The sequence below is a fragment of the Rhinolophus hipposideros genome (genome assembly GCF_964194185.1).
Source record: "Rhinolophus hipposideros genome assembly, chromosome: 7".
NCBI lineage: Eukaryota > Metazoa > Chordata > Mammalia > Chiroptera > Rhinolophidae > Rhinolophus > Rhinolophus hipposideros.
In genome coordinates, this window is record NC_138053.1 from 22,033,260 (window position 1) to 22,059,075 (window position 25,816).

The 25,816-nt window shown below is 37.1% G+C and overlaps 1 protein-coding gene across 2 annotated transcripts; it reads left to right on the forward strand.

Moving 5' to 3' along the window:
* The first annotated feature begins 559 nt into the window (after positions 1-559).
* Positions 560-25,816, forward strand: FEM1C (fem-1 homolog C). Of its 2 annotated transcripts, none has more exons than XM_081054401.1 (3): positions 560-941; positions 1,784-2,465; positions 21,215-25,816. In XM_081054401.1, exons 2-3 carry the CDS (start codon positions 1,922-1,924, stop codon positions 22,522-22,524), a joined length of 1,854 nt encoding a protein of 617 aa, XP_080910527.1. In that variant the 5' UTR covers positions 560-941; positions 1,784-1,921; the 3' UTR covers positions 22,525-25,816. The 2 variants fall into 2 exon arrangements, with proteins under 2 accessions (XP_080910527.1, XP_080910528.1); XM_081054402.1 differs by having other exon boundaries at positions 690-937.

The following is a 25,816-nucleotide window of genomic DNA, read 5'->3' on the forward strand; positions in this document are numbered from 1 at the left end:
TCCTGCTTATGTTGTTCAGAGTTCAAGAACTCGACCTTCCTGGTAAGTCATGCTAAGCCTCCTAATCTTTTTCCGGAATTTGTTTGCTTTTCTTGTTTTGTTTTTTTGAGATCGTACTACGAGCTTGGTATACTCCAGGGCCCACCAAAGGAGAAAACAGGCCGGTCCAAGAATGTTTATGTGTGTGAGGGAGTAACAGTGACTGCCACTCCTCTGGGGTTCTGGCAGTGGGACCCCACGGTTCCCACAAGCGTCCCGATACAAACGTCGGCAAAGCAGAAGAGCCCAGGAGCTTCCGAGAATCCCGCAGCCGCTGCATGGACCTCGGAGCGCCGCCGCACTGCGTGGCCCCGCCCCGTCACTGCGTGGCCCCGCCCCGTCACTGCGTGGCCCCGCCCCGTCACTGCGTGGCCCCGCCCCGTCACTGCGTGGCCCCGCCCCGTCGCGGCTCTCGCGTCACCCCCCCACACACACACGCGCCGCGCGCAGGCGCGTCCTCTGCTGGGCTCGCGGGCCCGCCCCCTCCCGCGCCAGCCCGCCCCGTCAGGCCGGCCCGCCCAGCCCCTAGGCGGTTGCTCGCGGTGGCCGCCGCCCTCCCCCGGTCCAATGGCGCGGTGGCCGCGTCAGTGATGTGAAGCAGTGCTCAGGCTTGTCCGGCCCCCGGCCCGCAGCCCATTACACCCTCCGCCGCGGCAGCCGCTGCAGCAGCTGCATCCCGCGCAGACTTGGGAGGGCGGGAGGCCCTCTGGCGTGGCGGGGCGGGGCGGAGCGAGCGGCGCGGCCGGACTCATTCCTGTGGGGCGCGGGGCATGGAGGAGCTGCGCGACCGCAGGCGGAGCAGGGCGGCCCGGGCGGCGGCGGCGAGGACAACGGTTTCCATTTGAAGGGGCGGCCCGAGCCCGAGCGGCCAGCGGCGGCGGGAAGGACTAGCCCGCGGGCAGGTAGTAGCGGCGGAGGCCTGCCCGGGCCGGGGCCGCGGCCTGAGGCGCCCGCGGGGAGGCCTGGGCGGGAAGGGGAAGGCGGGCGCCCCGGCAGCTGAAGGCGGCAGCCGGCTGGAGGCCACAGGCTCGTCGGCCCGCCACGAGGGGGTCGTGGTCGTTGGCGAACCTTGGGGAGGGGCGGCCCATGTCTGGAAAAGGTAGAGGGGAAGGTTAAGGCGTGGGGGGCCGTGGTTTGGGCCCCTGGAGGCGGGGGTGTACAAACGGGGCGGGTAAAGTTAGCTAAAAGGCAGCCGGATTTCCTGGGAGCCTCGAGTAGTGTTCAAGGAGAGAGAAGCTTGCGCGTGAGGGTTTTGGCGTCAGCTGGCCGTGGTTTGCGGTGTCCGACCTTTTTGTTCCTCCTCGAAGCCCATCCTGGCCACCGCGAGGCCCTCCATCCTCGCGCCCGTGTCCGCTCTGCTCTGCAGATGTGGGAAAGAAACATTTCGGAATCCGCGTCGCGTGCCCGTTTTCGCTCGTAGTCTCCCTGGGCGTGTGCAAAGCAAAACGAGAACAAAGCTGGGCTGGTTAGGAGGCGAGAAAACCGGTTGCCTGGAGTGTTTAAATTTACCGTAGAAGAGAAGAGACCGCCCCCTACCAAAACATTTGGGGGTGTGGGTACCTTTTTATATCTCCTTATTCACCTTTTTGGGGGGTTTGGGGGTGGGGGCGGAGTAGTAGCTAAAGTATGGCTTTTTCCTCCCTTCCCACTGGAATAGCAATTACGAAAAACCTAAATAGTGTTTTTGCCTTTGCCTCTGGAAAATTCATTTCAAAATTGCTACCTTTTTTTTTTCTTTCTCTAGTTTGGTGCTCTGGTTGTCAGATGTTGGAAGGCAATAGGACAGAACGCCCTCTCCTGTAACTCTTGTCTGTGTCGATAGAGTTAAGCGGGAGCTTTGCTTCTAAGGATAAATAAAGCGCAGCCTCTCAACTGGACATAAATGGATCTAAAGACAGCAGTCTTTAACGCAGCTCGAGATGGCAAACTCCGGCTTCTCACCAAGTTGTTGGCAAGCAAATCCAAAGAGGAGATTTCCTCCTTGATCTCTGAAAAAACAAACGGGGCCACGCCACTCTTGATGGCGGCCAGGTATGGGCACCTTGACATGGTGGAATTCCTCCTAGAGCAGTGCAGTGCCTCCATAGAAGTTGGGGGCTCCGTCAATTTTGATGGCGAAACCATTGAGGGGGCACCCCCTTTGTGGGCCGCTTCTGCAGCAGGACATCTGAAGGTGGTTCAGTCTTTGTTAAATCACGGAGCATCTGTCAACAATACGACTTTAACCAATTCAACTCCTCTTCGAGCTGCCTGTTTTGATGGCCATTTGGAAATCGTGAAGTACCTTGTAGAACATAAAGCTGATTTGGAAGTGTCAAACCGACACGGGCATACCTGCTTGATGATTTCATGTTACAAAGGACACAAAGAGATTGCTCAGTATTTACTTGAAAAGGGGGCAGATGTTAATAGAAAAAGTGTTAAAGGTGAGTTCTGCTTCATTTTTATTTTTTAATTACCACTTATTTTTAGGAAGTTTGATACATAATTGTAATTAGTGGTGTTGAGTACTGCCAAAACCTGTTTTGATTAGGTATACCTTCCAGTATAACATTGTTGATGGTTTCTCTGATACTTGATAATACATTTAACAAGTGTGATAAAAAGACTTCCATCACTATGTTAAGCAGAATTTTCTGTCTCTTATTTGGAGTGACTTTCAATTGCTGGGAAATGGGTTCCCCAGAGTTCCAGAGCATGTTAGTGGCAGTTCATCTGAGCCCTTGGACTTGTATTTAATCTTCTTGAGAATATACGTTAATGTAATATATTTTTCTTAGCTTTAATTTTTTTTAGAACACTATTGGAGTAGAAACTACTGTATGTAGTGAGTCATTTTTTTAATTTGTATTAGGTAGGTATTTTATTTGTTATTCTGTCAAGGAAGGCTAGGCCAAACTGACTTGGAAGGATTAATATCAATGGAAAAGGAGGAAAATCTGTTCCTTTACTCCCTAATTATTGTGTGGCCAATAGAAAATCTTTTTATATAGAACATGTATTAAATATAGCAAGAAAGAAAACAGATTTTTTTTTTTAACTGCTAACAATACTGAGAGCAAAATAAGGACTAGGTTAAACAGTTGTGCATTTGTTGGCTAGCAACAGTGTAAACAACCTTTGTCCAGAAGAAGCGCTCAGGTTTACAATTGTGTATAATTTTCAATGGTTGTAATAAAGCAGCAAATGATAGATCAGAATTTTTTAAAACTCTTAAAAACTGTTTTGATAGTATAAAATTTGATACTCGAAAACCTATTTTTGTTAAACATATTTATACAGCAGCAAAATAATTCACTGTCTGAAAAAAACTTAAAATTTAAAAGTAACATACATGGTAAAAAAAATTCAAACAGTACAGATTGGTTTACAATGAAAAATAAGTCTCATCACCCCTGGTTTCTAGACTACCAACCCACTGGCAACCACTATTTACAGTTTTTTTGTGTGTCCTAGAGATAGTCTGTGAAAATACAAGTATACTTGTCTGCATCAATCTCTCTTCCCCTTCCACTGTTAGCTGATACTTACTGTTTTTTGTTTTAAACCTTAATTTATCTTGGCTGTCATTCAACTCCAACACACATAGCTACCTTATTCTGTTTCGTGGCTACACAGTATTTTTGTATGAATGCATATTATTTATCTAGTCCCTATTAATGGACAGTTCGGTCACATCCAATGTAAACAGTGATGCTGTGAATATTCTTGAATATGCTGCTGTCAGTATTCTTGAACAAAAGTGTATCTGTGCACACTTGTGTGAGAATAACTTATAAATACCTATAAGTGGAATTGCTGAGTCAAAGTAAATGTGCGTTTATTGTTGTGAACTGTCTGATTGCCTTTCAGAGACGCTAAACCACACAATTATGGGGCACTATATAGTTGCTGGATATACTTAATGATGTTAGTATGATCCTTTTTAAAAAGTTTCTTTATAAAAATGAAACAGGCTCGTTGTGATTGAAAAATCTCTTTCCAGAGGAATATAAAAATTTCATAAAATACACTTAGAGATAATCCTTTCAAAAATATTTCTAAATTTTGCACATAGGTATATGTATGCAATTTTTTAAATATGCCCTTCTATATCTTGTTTTCAGCTTAGTAAATGTTATCTTTAATGCTATTAATTATGGCTCTTTAATTTCAATAGCTGCATACTTTTCTACTAATAGATTTGTATTGCTTCTGGCTTTTCAGTATGACAAAATATGTTTCTGTAAACATTCTTATAAATGTTTTCAGTTGTTCCAGATTATCTTTGAGATAGGTTGTTTGGTCAAAGGACAGCATGACTTTTTAAAAAACAACCATCATTCTTTTAAATAATGCTTATTTTAAGAAAACAAATTACTGCTTAAGCATGGTAACCATGTTAACATTGGGAATACTTTGAAATCATAACTAGAAGAGAAAGGGTTAAAAGGTATGGTTGCTTGTTTAGGCTTATTGCATTTTTTCGTTTCTTTGTTTTGGGCTTTTTATTTACCAGCCTAATAATGTACAGCTTGTTGGTAAACTCATATGTTTAAGTAAAATTGGGGTATGTTTTGAATTCTTATGTCATTGGACAGATGAGTACTGGTACTATTTCCCTTTTGTTTTTCAAAGCTGCTTTATATACTCCTGGAGATACAATATATGAGAGAACTATACTATAAACAGCTCATTATTTTGTGAGCGTTTTTCCCTAATAAACTGAACTGTATTTAAGTTGATTACCTTTGCTATTTAAGGAGAATATTCCTCTTTTATCGTATGGTATACCTTGTATGAGAATGTGTATGTGCTTCCTCTTTTGGTCAATGATCTGCTAATTCTAGAGTCATTTTTTCCCCCAGTTTCACTATCTAATATTCATGTCTTTGAAAAAATATACATGACATGTGAAAACAATTTTATACAAAAAATTGTTTTCAGATAGCCTCAATTTTATAGACATACATATATACACATACACATATTTGTATTTTATATATGCAGAGGGTACGGAAAAATGTATACACATTTTAAAAGGAAAAAAACTATACTAAAATTGTAATACTCAATATATACAGGTAACAAAAGATGCATGCAGTTAAACGTTTGACTTTTGCAATTACAAGAGGTGCTCAAAGTGGTTACCATCAGCATAATTTTAATAGTCTTTTCCTTTCTTAAAATGTATATAGGTTTTTTGGGAACCCTCTATACATGTATATATTTGTGTACATACATGCATATATGTATATATATATATATATATGTACTACACACAAAGTGATATATATTATGTATCTATTATATATTCACTTCCCCTTTTTTGTATTATATATAATTATAATTATTTTATATTATATATGTAGATATTAGATATATATCACTTTGTGTGCAGTACTTTTACCTTTTCATGGTACCTTTAAATTTTGACAGTGATTCTTAATGATTGTTGGGGCAGATTAAAGTACATTGCATCCTCCCCTACTCTCATACTGGCTTTGATAATCACTCTCGACTCCAGATTTTTTTTTTTAATGATTTAAGGGGTAATAAAGCAGGAACCAATTGAAACTGAGGCAGGAACACTGGAGAAGCTTCAGGCAGAGCATCAAAAAGGACTTTTTCCCCACATTTTTACCCCCATCCAGAAATTAGAAAAGACTAATGAAAACTAGGGATAAAATGGACTAATTTCTTCAGAAATTTCATATGTCAGCGTTTGGAAGTGGTTCTGAAGACAGAAAATGCCAATGGATTATGCTTGTTCTGCTTAAATATAAAATGTATGTGATGTCTACATTCCATTACTTTTTAACAAACAGTTAGCATTTGAATATGTTATTTAACCTTTTTCTATTACTTTGTAACAAGCTGTTAGCCTTTCCCCCATGTTTTAATCTAAGGTGGAATTCATTCATTAGTTGAGAGAGCATTTACTGAGTCCCTCAGTCTGTTAGACTTAGGATATACAAAGATGAGTAACACAAGATATCCAGTTCTTGATTCCCTGCTCTTGAACTCATGGTTTGATTAGAGAGACAGGTTCATAAGCAGATAGTTAAGCCACAGTATCGTAACTGCAACAAAAGTGCTTTCTTCTGTTTGATACTTGGAAATATTTTATCCCCCAACCAGCTCATTACCTGAGGGGACAGTGGGTTCCTTCCTTTACCATGACATTCAAAAAGGGGAGAAAACCTTTGAGATATTTAGAAATACTTCTCCAGTTTAATACAGTTGATTTTTGAGACAGGAGAGTTGGTTGCTATTTAAAACTATAGACCCCAAATCAAGTGATTAGACAAGCCAGTCTTAGAGCTGTCATTGATCTCAGCTCTTTGTGGTCATAGCCATCATTGGCTTTCTTTGGTTCTCTTTTATTGTTATTTAAACTCTAAATAGGACTTTGCAGATTTATGGTAAAGTTACTTAAGCCCTTCACTTCCACTTTTTTTTTGGTAAAATTCATAAAAAACAAATAGATGCTTTTTTTAATACTGCAAAAATAAGTAAAAAGGAGGCAATCAACCAGACTTGACATGGCTTCTTTATATCCTGAGTTATAAGACTTCTGTTCAGTTAGTCTTCAGATGGTTCTCCAGGTTAGTTGTTCTATAATTTAGTTGTACTTTTGATGCCGTCTTGAGAGGAGGCGAGCGTAGCTTTTACCTACTCCGCCATATTTACCAGAACGCCAATTCTGCTTTTATACCCAAATTCAACTGGGAACTGAGCAGCTGAAAGTGATTGAGTACTACAGACCAGTGGAATAGCTCTGAGAGTTGGGATTGGGAAGGCTGGTCCTAGAGGACACACTATCCTCATGCAGGGTCAATCATTAAGTAAGCTGGTAATAAGATAACTACTCTGCATTCTCTAGGCTAGGCATTGTGTTGGATATTGTGGAGTCTATGAGAAGATTACAGGACATCATATTTGTTAATTGCTAAAGGAATGGTAAAAATCTATGCCGTAGGATTTTAGAAGAAAGGCTTCATGGAAAAGTGGAACTGGGCTTTGAAAGGATTGTTGGAGTTAAGATCTGCAGATAGGATTTGATAACAGTTTTTAAGGCTTAGGAAATGGCACATTGAGAAATATGCTTGGAGGGTCCAGGAATTGGAAGTTAGGTATATTTGGACCAAAGGGCACCCAGGGCTAGATTATAAAGGACATTGATGTCTAGGTAAAGGAGTTTGATTTTATTCTTTATGCATTGGTGAACCAGTGAAAGAGAAATAAATGGCTTTTTGTTGTTTTGTTTGTTTTAAGAGAAACCCAACCTACATTCTAATTCTACCACGTTGTGAGCTCTTTGAGGCTAGACACCTGGTGTTTGTATCTATGCACCAGATAGAGTATCTGGCCCACAGTGGGTATTTGGTAAATGGGATTGTTGAATGAATTTCTTGGATTTAAGAGAGGAAAGATTATAAAGTCCTTGATAGCAAGGACTATTTCTGTAGTCCTTTCAGTATGGAAATACGTACATGCAGACTTGCAGTAATTGTGAAAAATAAGAGGTACAGGTATGGAACTCTGTAGGGGTTCAGAAAAGGGAGAAATCCATGTAGGCTCATGATAAGTATAGCTAGCTTTGTAAGAGTTTGAAAGAAAGCTAGTTCAGGCAGTTTATTTGCCTTTTTATAATGGAAAATTTCTAATTTATACATAGCTAGAGAGAATACATTGAACCACTATGTACTTACCACCTTGCTTCAATTATTAAGCACATTTGCTAAAGTTTTAAAAAACAAAGTTTCTTTCCCCTCTTTTGGTTTTCTGCAGCAGTTTAAAGCAAACCCCAGGCATTACATTATTTCCTTCTCATAGTATAGGCATTTTAGGGTATAAATGTGTTTCAGTTGGGAAAATGTTTAAAAAATTACATATATTAACTGTAAATACAAAGGAATTTCAAATAAGAAAATCTACCCTATAAGTTAAGAACTGTTGGTATTAAGATAATGGACAACTGTAATGACTGTTGTCATATAGATATTTCAGTGTACTTCAGGACTGAATATCGGAAGATGAATTTCTATTTTCCTTCTTGACTTTGAGAATTCTTCTCAGCTGTTGGTTAACTCAACACACCTATTTAGAAGAGTAAAAGGGAGGGACTTAAATTTTTATTCTACTCTATAACATATCTCTTTATTTTCATGTAATAATGTTTAAATAACTTACTAGTTGAAGTCATTAACATTTTGACCCCAGATCATCAAATTGCTCCTGCAAGTTGCTCCATGTTCATTCTTTACCCCCTTGTATTCTCTGACACACTTCCCTGTATCCTCGGGGAGATTGGGTATTCCAGTTGGAGGAGTTTAGCTGTAGATGATGTGTAAACTGAGTTCAGTAGGGAAATGCTGTGTTCCTGTTTCCCTGGAGATTGGATTTTGAAATATGAATCTTCACAAAATTGAACTGAAGTTGGTAAAAATGAATAGATCTTTACCACCACTGTTATTTGAAGACTTGTAGGCAGAGATTAAGTTTTGCTTAATGATCTGGGGGTACATGTGGTTCTCTCACTGAGTTCACCTGTATCAGTTCCCTTGGTCCAAGTATACCTATTTTCCTAGATTGATTAACTTTGTTAGTTTAAAACAAAATTCAGGAAGCCCTTGGCATTCTAGAAATTTATGATATTGAGACAGGAATGTATGTGATGGAAGATGGAGGTGGACGTAGTGTGGCGAGGCCCCGTGAAGAAGTCACATGGATGCGTATCTAACTAAAACACCTCTTTCTCTTTTTTTCTCCCCCTTTTGGAAGAGCTGCAGTCAGATAGAGTCTGAACTAGAATGGCCAGAAAAATGAATTTTAATGAAGTCTGACTTGTAATGTTGTTTTCATCAACTTACATTGTGTAATTTTCATCAAATCACACTGCTATTAGTTCTTTTAAGTCTGATCCCTTAGCTCTTGGGTGCTCTTAGCCTTGAAAATCCTACTTAATGTCAAGACCCATTTCAAGACAATTTTTATCCCTCAAGTCATAAGAATGTATCTTCTGGGTACATTCATTTTTTGACATTTAACTTTGTTATGAGCTCAAGGATCTATATTGTTAAATTTCCGTATGCTCCTAGCTCAGTGCCTTATGCAAAGAATTAATGAAGGGAGGGCACATGGTAATCTTGGCAGTTTGTCTTTGATTCTATTTTAATACCTTTTTTCCGAACTCCTGTCCTTGAGTATCTCTAGTGTTAGAATATACATGGGGGAAGGGAAACATTTTGAGCAGAGGAACCTTTTAGTGCTCCTTTGATGTTCTAAAGGGTTTCTCCACTCTGTCTCACCTTCTCCCTTAACACAAGCCAGTTAGTTATTCTGGGAATTAAATACTTGGAATCAGCATTGTTATACAGTTGAACTGCACTCCCTTTCCCCATCTTTACAAGTGGATTTCTTATGGACTCAGCTTAGTCCCAGCCATAAAGTTGAAAAAGAATGGATGCCAGGCAGAGTAGGCTAAAGAGGAGATGAGAATTGTTTTTGTGCATTTTCAGACAAATCTGTTAACAATAAAAGACCCTTTAATAGCTGCTTTTATCAGTCAAAACTTACATTTTTATAAAAAACATGAGTACTTTGATTTTAAAACAGTTTTGAGACATAATTCACATACCATTCACTGATTTAAAGTGTACAAATCAGTGGTTTTTAGTATGTTCACAGAACTGTGCAACCATCAACCACAATCACATTTTCATCCCCACCTCTACTCCTGAAAAAAACTCCATATCCATTAATAGTCACTCTCATTCCCCTTCCTCCCTCATCCCCAAATGGACTAGTTTTAGGCAACCACTAATCTTTCTTGTCTATAAATTTGCCTGTCCTGGACATTTCATATAAGTCAAATCATAATTGGTCTTTTGTGCTTTGCTTCTTTCACTTAGCAAAATGTTTTCAAGAATCATTCATTTTGTAGCATGTCAGTACTTTATTGCTGAATAATCCATTGTATAGATATACCACATTTATTCATTCATAAGTTGATGGGCGTTTCCGTTTCTACTTTTTGGCTATTAGGAGTAATGCTGCTCTGAATATTTGTATAGAAGTTATTTTGTGGATGTATGTTCTCGTTTCTTTCAGGGGTATACATAGGGGTAGAATTGCTGGGTAACTCTGTTTAACCTTTTGAGGAACTGCCAAACTTCCAAAGCAGCTGCCTGCTATCAAAAGATTACAGGTCTCCTTAAAATTACAACAAAGATTAGCTCTTCAGCTAGGTTTTCATAAGGAATATTACCATGCCTGAATTCATGAACACGTCCCATAATTTCCTTTGCTTACTAACCATCACAGAAGCGTCCCAATTAATATGGTTATTTTCTGCTCTTCCAAATTTTCTTAGCACTATTTCTGTTAAGTTATATAGCTAAAAATTAATGTATTTGGATCATACTATTTTAATTTTCTGCAGCAATACTTTAACTGCATTATCTCGATTTTTAAGAAATGCCCATTTAGCAGACATGTCTTTTGAGAAATCATAAAAATTTTCCATTATAAATTCAATTTCAGAAATTTTATTTCTCCAAATGAACTTGTTATTAATCGGGCATTGAGGATTATATAATACAATACTTACTTTTTTTCTTTAGCTAAAGGTAAATTCATTTAATTCTATTGTTCAATATTCTTAATTTTAATAGTAAGATGCCTGGTAATATTTATTTTTGAACTTTGTATTCTGTTTTCGTTGTCTTGAGGATACAAAAATAAGACATGAAGTAGAGATACAAAATTTTTGCAAGTACAGTCATTATATTATGGAAACATTTTTAAGGTGCATGCAAATCAGGAAAAATGCATGATTTGAATTTTCAAAAGTGCTTGGTATGTATTATTATGCATCAAAAGTTTAAGTCAATGAAATTACCTAGCAAAAATTAAATATGATTTTGTCTTCAGCATGTAACTTAGCATAGACTAGTCACAGAATATAGTATGAGGTGTGATCAAAAAATATGGTGAATGTTTACATAAGAAAATTTATTACAGTAAAAGACACATTGCCATTAATCCCCCTCAATATACTCCTCCTCGCTTGAAAACACTTATCCCATCGTTCTCGCTACTTTGTGAAGCAGTTCTGGAAGTCTTCTTCGTGAGTGTCTTTAGTTGCACTGTCATGGCTGCCTTGATGTCCTGAATCGATTAAAAACATTTACCTTGCATGGTCATTTTGACTTTGGGGAAGAGCCAGAAGTCACATGGTGCCAGGCCTGGTGAATAAAGTGGATGAGGACATGCCGTAATGTTTTTATTTGACAGAAATTGCTGTACCAGAAGCACTGTGTGACATGGAGCCTTTCCGTTGTCATCAAAAAATATGGTGAATGCTGCTACTGAGTTCCATCCAATGGAAAGAGGGATTTTCAGTACGGGAAGTAGTGCGTCAAACCCGTAGTAACCGTGTGTGTGACAAGTTTCCACTTGTTCGGTGCAGTCAGTCGGGTGTGAGCTACGGTTGAGAGAAGGTGTGTTTTGAATTGTGCCGTAAATCATCCTCCATTTTGACAATGCTCCGTGTCACACATCACTTCTGGTATGGCAATTTCTGTCAAATAAAAACATTACGGTGTGTCCTCATCCACCTTATTCACTGGATTTTGCACCATGCAACTTCTAGCTCTTCCCCAAAGTCAAAATGACCATGAAAGGTAAACATTTTGAATGGATTCAGGACATTGAGGCAGCCATGAGAGTACAACCAAAGTCACTCGCAAAAGAGGACGTCCAGAACTGCTTCAGAAAGTGACAAGAACTGCTTCAGAAAGTGACAAGAACTGCTTCAGAAAGTGACAAGAACGATGGGATAAGTGTTCAAAGCGAGGGGGAGTATTTTGAAGGGGATTAATGACAATATGTTTTTTACTGTAATAAATTTTTGTTATTTAAACATTTACTGTATTGTTTGATCACACCTCATAACTTGATTTTTAAATTCAGGTTGTTATATTTTTTTCACAAGTACTGGCATCTAATACAGCATAATCTAACACTCTTAAATGAAACAACTGATAGAACAAAATGTACAGGCATATCTTGTATTATTGTGCTTTGCTTTATTGCTGTTTGCAGATACTGCAGGTTTTTACAAATTGAATGTTTGTGGCAACCCTGTGTTGAGCAAGTCTGTTGGTGCTATTTTTCCAATAGCATTTGATCACTTTGTGTATCTGTGTCACATTTTGGTAATTCTCTCAATATTTCAAACTTTTTCATTATTATATTTGTTCTGGTGATTTGTGACCAGTGATCTTTGTTGTTACCGTTACAATTGTTCCGGGGTACCATGAACAGTGACCATACGACCGTGAACTTAATATTAATAGATAAATGTTCTGTGTGATCTGACTACTACACTGATTTGCCCCCCATCTCTCTTCCTCTACTTATACCTCCCTATTCCTTGACACAACAGTATTGAAATTAGGCCAATTAATAACCCTATAATGGCCTCTAGGTGTTCAAGTGAAAGGAAGAGTCACATATTAAATCAAAAGCTAGAAATGATTAAGCTTAGTGAGGAATGCGTGTTGAAAGCCAAGATAAGCTGAAAGCTAGGCCTCTTTGTACCAGTTAGCCAAGCTGTGAGTGCAAAGAAAAAGTTCTTGAAGGAAATTAAAAGTTCTACCTCAGTAAACACACAAATGATAAGAAAGTGAAACAGCTTTCTTGCTGATGTGGAGAAAGTTTTAGTGGTCTGGAGAGAAAATCAAACCAGCCATGACATTGCTTTAAGCCAAAGCCTAATCCAGACCAAGACCTTAACACTCTTCAATTCTATGAAGGCTGGGAGAGGGGAGAAAGCTGCAGAAGAAAAGCTGGAAGCTAGCAGAGGTTGCTTCCTGATGTTTAAAGAAAGAAGCCATCTCCATAACCTCAAACTGCAAGACGAGGCAGCAAGTGCAGCTTCTAAGCTACAGCAAGTTCTCCAGAAGATCTAGCTCAGATAATTAAAGAAGGTCACAGCATTAAACATCAGATTTTCAATGTAGATGAAACAGCCTTGTACTGGAAGAAGATGCCATCTAGGACTTTCATAGCTAGAGAGAAGTCAGTGCCTGTTGTCTTATTTTAAGAAGTTACCACAGCCATCCCAACCTTCAGCAGTTACCACCCTGATCAGTCAGCAGCCATCAGCACTGAGGCAAGACGCTCGCCAGCCTCAAAGGCCCAGATGGTGATTAGCATTTTTTAGCAAGAAAGTATTTTTTAATTAAGGTATGTACATTGTTTTTACAGGCAAAATGCTATTGTACATTTCATAGTGTAGTGTAGTACAAACATAACTTTAATATGTACTGGAGATCAAAAAATTCATGTGACTTGTTTTATTGCCATACTCATTTTATTTGCAGGGTCTGGAACTGAGCCCACAATATCTACAAGGTATACCTGTATACAGTAAATATAACAGGCAGGTGGTTATTTTAAAAAGTACTTATATATATATAGAAAGACTAATCCCAGAAACTGAAACATAAATAGACATGTCATAAAAGAAAATAAAGTTTGTGAACAGACATGGAAAAATATTCTGCATAACTAGGTATAAAGGTAATATAAATTAAAATTCAAAGATTAATTCCAGTGGTAGGAAGAATACTATAAAAGTGGAACTTTTAAGAGATTTTATAATTCCTTTTGAAGTGAATTAAAGATGTGTGTTAAGCTATCACATTTGTGATTCTATTAAGGTATGCATTAATATTTCTGTCATTTGTTTATTGAAGTATGATTTATTTATATCCATCCTTTTTAGTATGCAGTTCTGTACATTTTGACAGTCATACTGTAATTAAACTACCACTACAATAAAGATAGAACAGATAGTTCTTTCATGTCCCTTTGTAGTCAGCCCCTCTCCTCGCACCTATCCCCTGGCAATCACTATGTTATCTGTCCTGATAGTTTTTTAGTCACCAGTTCTAATAGTGAAAATTCTGAAGCCATGCAGATGTCTATTAACAGGAAAGTGTTTATGTAAATTATGACATGCTTCCTTACTTGAACTTTCACCATAAAGACCTAAGAATGACCATGTGGTAAGATGACAAAAGGACAAGATGGAGGTGAGAAACAGGCAACAGTTGTATATGCACTGATTACAATTTTATCAAAACATACTATGTGAAAGAGACGTGGAGACATTACACAAATTATAATTGCTTTCAAATTAGGCTTTTTAAAAAAAAATCCTTTGTTTTCTAAATTTTTAAGTAATGCTATAATTCAGAAACTTTTTATGGGGCTTCCAGGACATGAAAGTTGTTGATTATATACTTCTTAGAGTATTAACAAAATCCCCTCAATTAAGATTCTTCCTTCTAAGGTTTTACTTTTTAAAGTCACTTGTCCTCAAGCTAAGTTTGAATCATTTTTTTGTGATACCAAGTATTAAAAATGGAAGACTCCACCTCAGTTTAACCGTGTGCTAACTGCTATCTGGGACACAAAGGAAATACAGGATGCATGAGTCCTTTAGGAATTGACAGTTTAGGGAAGAAACCTACTTCTGAAGCAGTAGCATTATCCTATTGTAAGGTATGACATAAAACTGTGATAGTCGAGGTAATATGAGTACCCACCAGGATGAGTGATCCCTTTATTCACCATCGTTCTCAAAATGACAAATTAATAAGGCATAATGAAGGAGGCCTCCATGAGCAGCTTAAATTCTGATGAAACTTGAAAGACAAGAAGTTAAAAAGGTAAAGAAGAGTATATTACAGGAGAATTAAGAGCAGAGGCTTGGAGATGGAAGTGAGCACACCTTTCTGGTGCTAGGAGAGATACTTAGGATGGAGTGATGTGAAATAAGCAGAATGTGTACCTTAGTATGGCAGGCATTGTTAGTGTCGTTTGGGTTAGACTAGGTGTTGGCAAACTATGTCCCAGGTGTCAAATCCTGTCTACCCTCTGTTTTTGGACTGCCTGAGAGCTAAGAAATGGTGTTTATATTTTTTAATGGCTGAAAAATCAAATGATGAATAATATTTCATAATGTGAAAATTAGAGGAAAGTCACATTTCAGTGTTCATAAGTAAAGTTTTATTGGAAAACAGCCATGTCCATTAATTTGACATATAGTCGTCCTCCCTTATCCGCAGTTTCACTTTTCATGGTTTCATTTAACCCAAGGCCGACCACAGTCTGAAAATACTAAATGGAAAATTATAGAATAAACAATTCATAAGTTTCAAATTGCACACAGTTCTAAGTAGTAAGATGAAATCTCTCGCTGTCCTGCCTGGGACGCGATCATTCCTTTGTCCAGCATATCCATGAGGTAAACACTACCCCTCCGATAGTCACTTAGCAGGCCGCTTGGTAATCAGATTGACTTGCAATATCACAGTGCTTGTGTTTGAGTAACCCTTATTTTATGTAATGGCCCCCAAAGTGCAGGAGTGGTTTAAACTTTATTGTAGGTATGTACATATGTATAGGAAAGAACAGTATACGCGTATGTAGGATTTGGTACTGTCTTTGGTTTCAGGCATCCACTCAGGGTCTTAGAACATATCCCCTGTGGATAAGGGGGGACTACTATATTGTCTATGGATACTTTTTTGCTATATGGTAGAATTGAGTGGTTACAACAGACACCTTATGGTCTGCAAAGCCTAAAACACTACCTACCTAGCCTTTTACAGGAAAGTTTGCCAACTCCTGGGCTAGATTCACAGTGCAGCATTCACATTGGAGATGATAAGAAATGAAGCTGGAGAGGTAGGGTAGGGAAATAATTCTGTCTTTAAAATTCGTTTCCCATAGTGTATCTTCTTATGTGTATTCCCACTAACCAAGATTAAGCTTTACTTCACATACCATGCCTTCTACAACTATAGATTTCTTCCTCATTGCCCTCCTACCCGCATATAGATGGTGCTTTGAGAATCAATGCTGTGGAAATTTGACAACCATCTTAAAGATTTTCAGCTAATTTCTTACTGGAAGCCTGAAAGCTTTGGAGTTGGAAAGTAGTATGATTGGTGGAAGTTGTATTACAAGGTTTGGCTTATATTGGGTATAACATTTATGGGAGTCTAGTATGACTAGCATTTAAAATATGACCAGTACTCAGAAATGAGCAGTACTCTGAAATGGTGATTGGGAAACATGGGTATATGTTTTACTACTAATATTAGTAGTAGAGTATCTTCTCTACTTTGCATAGTTATTAATATAAGATTATAAAGCTAGTAAAACTTAGGAAAATAAATGCTGTGCTAGCAGCATACTGTTATCTTTTTCTTTGTCATTAATTTCTGCTTTATATTATTTGCTTCTATATTCTCTGGTTTTAGTTTCTAGTTTTTCTCCTATAACTTCTTGAGATAGAAATTTAGCTATTTTTTTAAAAACCTTTCTTTTCTAATGTACATTTAAGCACAGTTGTAGCCATACCCCATGAGATTTGTTATTTAGTGTTTTCATTATCATGCAGTTAAAAATATTTCCTGTTTTCCATTGTTATTTCTTCTTTGGCTAATGGTTTATTTAGAAGTATATTTTAAAATTTGAAATATATGGAGATTTTTCTGGTTATTTCTTTGGTTGTTTTTAATATCTAGCATTGTGAACTTAAAACATTCTCAGTGATTTCAGCCCTTTGACATTTGTGTGAGACTCACTTTAGGGCCCAGAATATGGTTAATATTTGTATATACTCCATGTATCTTTGGGAAAAAATGGTATTTTACGTATTGAGTCGAGTGTTCATTTACATATGTCAGTTAAATCAAGTTTGTTAATTGTGTTCAAGTCTTCTACATCCTTATTGATTTGGGTCTTCCATACTGAGAAAGGTATGTTCAAATGTACTGTGATTGTGGATTTGTCTGATTTTCCTTGTAGTTCTGTTGATTTTTGCTTTATGTAATTCAAATTTATATTTTTACATGAAAACAAATTTAAAATTATATCTTCATGTTGTTTTGAATTTTATATCATTATAAAATATTTTGCCTTATCTCTAATGCATTTTACTTTAAAGTCTACTTAGTCTGATATTTTAATGTCAGACACCTTTCTTATGGTTAGTTTTTACATAAGGCATATGTTTTTTTCCCATCTTTTCACTTCATCCTTTTTCTTTCCTTATATTTAAGGTGTATCTCTTGTAAGTACCATGTAGTTGAATTTTCTGTGTTTGTATTTTGTCTGACAGTTTCTGTCTTTTAATGGGAACATTTAGTTTGCTTGCATTTAATGTAATCACTGATATATTTGGATTTTTAAAAAAAATTTATTGGGGTGACAATTGTTAGTGAAATTACATAGATTTCAGGTGTACAATTCTGTATTACATCATCTATAAATCCCATTGTGTGTTCACCACCCAGAGTCAGTTCTCCTTCCATCACCATATATTTGATCCCCCTTACCCTCATCTCCCTCCCCCCACCCCCTATATTTGGATTTTAATCTTCTATTTACTCTTTGGTTTCTATTTGTCCTGTTTTGTATTCTTTGCCCCTCCTTTTTTTGTTTTTGGGTTATTTTTCATTATTTCATTTTTTCTCTGTATTAGAAAATATGTAGTGATTATGTACATACATACTCTATGTTGGTGGTTACCCTAAATAGTACTACTTTGACTTATAAAATGCTAACATAAATTTCTAATTTTATCTCTTTCCAAGCAATGTAGAAATCTTAGAATACTTTAACTCCAGTTACCCTACTTTTATGCTGTTGCTGTCAAGCATTTTACTTTTATATGTGTTTCAAGCCCTACAAGACATTATTTTTAAAGTCAATATTTATTTAGAACTCCCACAAATTACCTTTTTTGTTGATATTTATGCCCACATTTCCAGGCTTCCATGTAGCTCATCTTTTTGCCTAAAGAACACCCTATAGTATTTAATTTAGGTCTGCTCTGCTGGTAATAAACATCTTAGTTTTTTCTCTTGTTTTTCTTTCTCACCTGAAATGGTCCTTTCTTTCACGTGTATTCTTGATGTGGGTATACAATTCTAAGTTGGTAGTTGTTTTCCTTTATTGCTTTTAAAATATGCTGTTGTTTCCGGGCTTCCATTTTTCCTGATGAAAACTTTTCTGTTTTTCCTGTAGAAAACTTTTCTGAAAGAGTCTGTTACTCTTTTGCAGGTCATTTCCACCTATTCTCTGAAAGATTCTTCTCTTTGTCTTTAGTTTTCAGCAGTTTTGCCGTGGTGTGTGTCAAAGTAATTTAGGTCAATTTTCTTCCTCTAGAATTCTAGTTTTAAGTGTGTGAAGACTTCTGACAACATTCCTTCTGTTTCTTACAGTCTCCTGTTTTTCCATCCTTTGACCTCCATGCTTCTTTCTGTGTATTTTCATCTGACTAATTTTCTAGTTCACTAGTTCTCTATTTAGCTATGTGTAGTCTGCTTTTAAAGCTACCTGCTGAGTTTTTCAGTTCTAGAATGTCCATTTGGTTCTTTTTTTGTAATTTGCAGTTTTCTGTCTAATTCTTGAAAGTGTTTTTTAATCTGTCTGAATATGCTAAGTATTATCATTAATTTAAAGTCTGTGTCTGATAACTGAATTATTTGGATCTTCTGTTAGGATTTTCTGTCAGCTCTTATTTCTGTTAGTTTTTGTGTTGTGATTCCTTGTTTTCTGTCCACTATTTTTGATTGGATACCAAACATTACATATGAAGAATATAAAAAATAATTTGAGCCCTGCCTGGTATGACAGTATCTTCCTCTAAGTAGTATTTGTATTTGCTTCTGGCTTTTGATTATGTGTACAAGCAATCCTCGATTGCTTTAATATTGAGATAATTTTAAATATAGACCTTCAGAGCTGTAACTCAAAGTTTAGGGAGATTTCAAAGTTCCCTTCTTAGTGGTTCCCTTCCCTTTGTCAGAAGCTCTGCGGAGATTTTCATCTGCCTCTTCCAGAATTGGTGGAGGCCATTGGGGGAAGCTTCCCCAAATTCTGAACTGTACTTCTCTAGTTTTCTTTCTTCTCGTGAATGTTAATCCCCTTGTTAGCGCTTACAGGATGCCAAACAGATTTTTAAATGCGTTTTTCAGCTTTTCTAATTCTTAGTGTGGGAGGGTGATCATATTACATCTGCCATTACTAGATGTGAAAGTCTTCCTTGTTCTTTTTTTAAATCACCATTGATTTTCAAAATATGGTGTATTCAAAATATATATTCTGTAGTTTTCCAATATAGCAATTCAGTTAATAAAAAAAACTGGTTTTTGCTCCATTTTTATCCTTGATTTTGTTACTGTGACTAGATAAGAATGCCATCGAAGTCTTCTCTTTATATTTCTCTTACATTGTCTATTTTTCAGAGAAAAATGAGAATATTAGGAATTCTTAATTCAAAAAAGATTTTTCAATATACTTAGTAGTAGTCATGTTTAATTGAAATTATTTTGAGCAAATGAACATCAGTAGTCTGAATTTCTGGGCTCTCTTAGAGCTTGGATACCACACACATTGCTAAAACATTTTTTCTATCAGACACCATTCCATTGTAGACCATGAAATCCTGGGTCAGAATAAATATCCAGATAATTATTTAGTCCCTTTAGATGCCAGAGAAGACTAAACAGGATAAACTTGTGGAAAGATTAAAGTCCTAATATATTACAATCTTTACATTTTTGGAATTTTAGTTATAGATTTGTTATGTGAAATATTTGGGTTTAAACTACTTTCTAGTACACATGCTGCATTGCATCAGGGGTCCCCAAGGTCACCCCCATGTTTGGAAGTGACTCAGCATGTAATTGTACTCATAGCTACGATTTATTACAATGATGTGATAATGACACGCAAGCTGGGTCCTACAGGGAAGGGCACAGGGGAGATCTGGAGGAATCTATGTGCAGGCTCTCTTATGCTGTCCTTATGAGGTCACATAGAGCACTGTCTTCCCCTAGCAACATAATGCGTGTGTGCAGTGTTTCTGCCCAGGGAAACCCATTAGAGACTCAGTGCCCAAGATTTTTATTGGGTGCTGATCACGTAAGTACCCTTTCCCGAGCACATATCTAAAATTCTAAAATCCCAGAAGGAAATCAGGTGTTCGGTATAAACTGCATTGTTTGTACAAACAGTGAGCTACCCTTATCATTTAGGAAAAATTCTATATCTTGGAACTGTTTACCTGCCAGGTTCCCGGATGCTGGCTAAGGGCTGTCCCTGTGAGCAGGTCTGTCTCAGCCAGCTACGTGAACTCTTCTGCACACATGCCTAAAATGACTCACTGTTCAAATTTTCTGTCAACACTGTATGTGAATATCAAAAGTCTGCATGATAATTTTTGTTTCGGTAATTAGTAAATGTTTATCATTAAACTTTGGTAGCTAAAATACTTGGGTGGTTATAATGTTTTAATATGTTCCACAGGTTTTTACTAATGTACCAGTGACTGTTGTCAGTTTTAATCCATGTGTGGGAAGAACAGGACAGTGTTAGAACATTTAGTACATCTAAAAAGATTGTTTAAAAAGTTAAATTACAATGGGAAATAATCAATTATGAAAACAGACTTCATATGTCTCCTTTTAAATTTCATATGGAACCACCCACGTATTTTTCAGATTTCAGTGCACTTGTTTTTCTTATGGGAGCTTTTTGAAGAAAGTAATTTGTTACCACGATTTTGGACTAAAACAGTTGGAAGTTTACTTGGCAATGAGAAATATTGGAAAAAATAATTTCTGACTACTATTAGAATCAAATTGGAGAATCTTAGATATTGCAGACCAGATTTCTCGTTTCTAAATGTAGAAGCTGACCCAGAAAGTTTAGTGACTGTCAGCAAAACTGTGAATAGCTGGTTAATTTCATTTCATCCGTTTTTAGTTATAGAACATGCACTTGAAGACATTATTAAAAATACCAAGAGACCATGGATTACTTTGGAATTTCATCTGGTGACTTTGGTTATCTTTGCATGCCTAATTTGGCTATTTCATTTATTCAACAAATTTAACAAGTAATTCTTTAACCTCTGCTATGTGTCAGACACTAATTTTAGATCCTGGAGAGGGTTTTTTCTTATTTGTGATCAAATTAAAGTATGTCTCATTAAGGGTGGCTTGAAGCTGCCTGCTTTGCTTTAGGTTTGAAAGTATGTACATGTGTTACATTGTATCCTGGTCCCTCAAAATATGTTCTCCTTTTTCCTCTCCTTAAGGTAATACTGCATTGCATGATTGTGCAGAATCTGGAAGTTTGGACATCATGAAGATGCTTCTTATGTATTGTGCCAAGATGGAAAAGGATGGTTATGGAATGACTCCCCTTCTCTCAGCAAGTGTGACCGGTCACACCAATATTGTGGATTTTCTGACTCACCATGCACAGACCAGCAAGACTGAGCGGATCAATGCTTTAGAGCTTTTGGGAGCTACATTTGTAGACAAAAAAAGAGATCTACTTGGGGCTTTGAAATACTGGAAAAAGGCAATGAACATGAGATACAGTGATAGGACTAATATAATTAGCAAACCAGTGCCTCAGACACTGATAATGGCTTATGATTATGCCAAGGAGGTAAACAGTTCAGAAGAGCTGGAAGGCCTTATCGCTGATCCTGATGAGATGAGAATGCAGGCTCTATTAATTAGAGAACGCATTCTTGGTCCTTCTCATCCTGATACCTCTTATTATATTAGATATAGAGGTGCTGTCTATGCAGACTCTGGAAATTTCAAACGATGCATCAACCTATGGAAGTATGCTTTGGATATGCAGCAGAATAATTTGGACCCTTTAAGCCCAATGACCGCCAGCAGCTTATTATCTTTTGCAGAACTGTTCTCTTTTATGCTACAGGATAGGGCTAAAGGCCTGCTGGGCACCACTGTTACATTTGATGATCTTATGGGCATACTGTGCAAAAGTGTCCTTGAAATAGAGCGAGCTATCAAACAAACTCAATGTCCAGCTGACCCATTGCAGTTAAATAAGGCTCTTTCCATCATTTTGCACTTAATTTGCTTGTTAGAAAAAGTTCCTTGTACTCTAGAACAAGACCATTTCAAAAAGCAGACCATATACAGGTTTCTTAAGCTGCACCCAAGGGGAAAGAATAACTTCAGCCCTCTTCACCTGGCTGTGGACAAGAACACGACGTGTGTAGGGCGGTACCCTGTGTGTAAATTTCCGTCCCTGCAGGTCACTGCGGTTCTGATCGAATGTGGTGCTGATGTGAATGTCAGGGACTCCGACGACAACAGCCCCCTGCACGTTGCTGCTCTGAACAACCACCCAGATATCATGAACCTTCTCATTAAGTCAGGTGCACATTTCGATGCCACAAACTTGCACAAACAAACTGCTAGTGATTTGTTGGACGAGAAGGAAATCGCTAAGAATTTGATCCAGCCCATAAATCATACCACACTGCAGTGTCTGGCTGCTCGTGTCATCGTGAATCATAGAATATATTATAAAGGGCATATCCCAGAAAAGCTAGAGACCTTTGTTTCACTTCATAGATGATAATTTGACTGTATTTTAGCACTGTTAAAGCACGAATTGTTAACAGTTGTTTCATAAATGAGCACTGTTGTGATAACACCAGCATTCATTTAGCTTGATACCATCGTGCTCTCATTGGCTAAAGCATTACAAGCATCGGATTTACAGGATTGGTTTCCCAGTATTTAATATAAATATACCATATAATATATTGTTTGTGAATTATTGAGAAATGTAATGTCATATTCAGATTTCTAAAATTGTCTGCCAAAGGCTTATCCATTCTAGTTTTGTTTGCTGTTTGGTGTTTGGGAGAGTTAACCATTTTTCAGTGGTGTGTATACTTTTCTGGTTTGTGAATTTTATACAGTTGAAGGTCTTTTTTCCTGCTTCCTTCTCTTTTCCAAGCTTCTCCCCTGTTTCTACTGTTTTTCTGAACCATTTCTACTTATTTTTTTTTCCCTTTTGGACCTAGGGTGTACAAACTTTATGGACTTGTTACCATTTGCAGTTACCATAAGTGCTTTATCTTCTCTATGCACAGGCTTAAACTCGACTGTTGTATGTTAGCATATTTTCTATGCAGCAGTTGGTCAACTTCAACTCAAAACACTGTTAAGTTTGTTACAAGGTTCATTTTATGAAAGTACTCTTGTAGCACGACAATTTTTAGAGCGACTGGTTAGCTACCTTTTTTTGTTTGTTTCTTTCCTTCACTTCTGAGATTTCTTTCTCTCATCCACTGAAATTATTGTGTGCTAAATTTGGGAAACAAATCTATTCTAACTCATTAACCCAGTTGAAATTTAGGTCTGTCATCTTAATATATCATGCAGTAAAAGGAAGAATCTTTATAAAATGACCCACCTTTCATGCTGTGCCAGCATTGTCCTGCTTCTGCTGATGATGTCATTAGGTGTAGAGAATTTGCTTAAATTTAACCTAAAGTTTATCACACAGCTTAATGAGTCACATTGAAATATTCCATAATTGAACTGAAAATCACTTTTAGTTACAAAAAGAGCTAAAGCATGTCAGTGGCATGATGCTTGCCAAGCCAGATCTAGGCATCTAGGATAATTAAGGTATTTTAGTATGCAGTTTGCTGCCATAGTATCAGAGGTCAGTAACGGTGTTCTTTCTTTCTTCAAGCTTAAGTATACCTTTAAAGATAACTTGCATGAATTACTTTGGTCTCAATTATTTGTCACCATAGTTAAACTCAAGAGGTTGCAGTGCTTCCTGTTCTCTTACTGAAAGTTAGCTTTTCTTTCTTTTTTTTTCTTTGATTTTTTTTTTTTAATAGTTTTGCTAATGCCACAGAAAGGGCTCTTTTAACTGAAGAAAAGATAAGTGAAAAGTACTAAAAACAAGATTCAGGTAATTATCATTCAGCACTTTACTGTTACTCAGAATAAAATTTATGATGGCATATTTGCCCTGCAAATGTCTTAACAAAATTGTTCTGAATAAAAACTCCATATTGGTTTGAGAAAAAGTCAGTTTACCTGTGAGTTTAATGAGCTGGATCACTCGGATTTTTGTGTTCACATTTTATTCTGAGGGTTGATGTAATGGTATTTAAGGAGTCATCATTGCAAACAGTCACATTAGGTTTATTTCATCATTCAGTAAAAAACTTGTATTGAAGAGTAGTAACTAAAACAGCGTTAGACTTACTTTCTGGTTAAATAATTGAGGTTTAATTTTTAAAAAGATATCCTTATTTTTTACTAGGTTGTAAATTTAATTTACCATTGAAAAAGGTCTGGATATAAAATGGTTGTTCTCCAACCTTTTGATGAAGACATTTTAATACCTTATTTACCATGGGCAAATTTGATGACATATTTGAACTGCCATATAATAAGAGAAATTGTGCTTTAGACAAATATTCTAGAAATATCAGACATCAGTATTTTGGAATCATTGACTAACTTTGTGATGTAAGAGTTATATATGCATGAGTTGCTTTTCTTTAAAAAAAAAGGAAAGCTTTGCAAGTAGAGTAAATCTATATTAGTTGATCTCAATTTTGGGGTAAAAGAGTAATTTTAAGGGATTTAATATTTTCCCCTCCTTTTTTGGGCGGGGTGGGAAGGCTCACATGCTTTTATAGTAAGGCACATCTCACGGTGTTTTACAGGTAAATTTGAATTGTGCAACTGTAGTATAAAATAAGGATTTCTTTACATAGCGTTTTTCCACCACTAAATGTAGATAACTTAGACCTGTCCTTCAGTCTTGATAACTGAAATGCCTTATTTTCCTTAGGATACAATTCTCCTGTTTGCCATCTCCCCAAATGCCATTAGGAGCGCTTGAAAAATCAGTTAGTTTAATAGCTAAAAATTGTCCATGATTTTATTTTGGAGGAGGTTGGTTAACAAACATGACCTCAGACACCACTTAGGCCTGTGTCAGAATGTATTCTCAAAATTGTGAGACTGAATTAAAACAAAAAAACAAAAAATTCTGTTACTTTTTTTAACCACAGGTGAGTAACTTAATAATGAGCTACATGTACTCATTTGAGTCAAACTAAACTAGACACTGTAGCATGGTGATGTTGGCTGGAGTTAATGTATAAGTTTTGAGTACATTTCTATAAAAATGCCCTTTTAAGGCCTGCTGAATTTTAGATGTTCCACTATTGATCATTTCTATAAAAGAAATGATCATTTTACTGAGATAAGATACCAGTCTACTTTATAACGACAAGTGGAGTATAGATTTAAAAAAGTCATTTTCTTATCCATACATCTGACAGGCGTATCAGCCCAAGTCAGCAAAAGATAATTTGGTGCCCAGTATGATTTTGAAGTTAAGTAACTGCTCACTGGTAAAGTAACTACCTTAATGTATAATATTTTAGAGACGCCCATCTACTGTGACTTGGGAAAATTGTTAGGTTATATTTGAAAAGGTGGCTCTTTCATATATTGCCCAACAGAAACCTTAGGTTGAATTTTACAGGTATACAATCCTTATAATTAATTTTCTCAGAATTGTGGGAGCTGGATGAGGTAATAACCATATTCTTGTGCACTGTAACAGCAACATTATTGCTTGGAACTTGAACCATTTTAGAGTTGGATACTAAGGAAACTATAATTAGTTGGTCACCATCTTTTCTTTTTTTGCCCTTACATATCACTAAACAACTAGTTTCTCTCCCTTTTGTCATTTCCCATTGTATATTTTTCAAAAGAAGTACTGTATTCAGGTGCCAGCCAATAAATTGTCACACAGTGGAAAATGATATGCCACAACATTCATTGTAAGGTTTAATAAAGTTAAATTTGCACCAAGT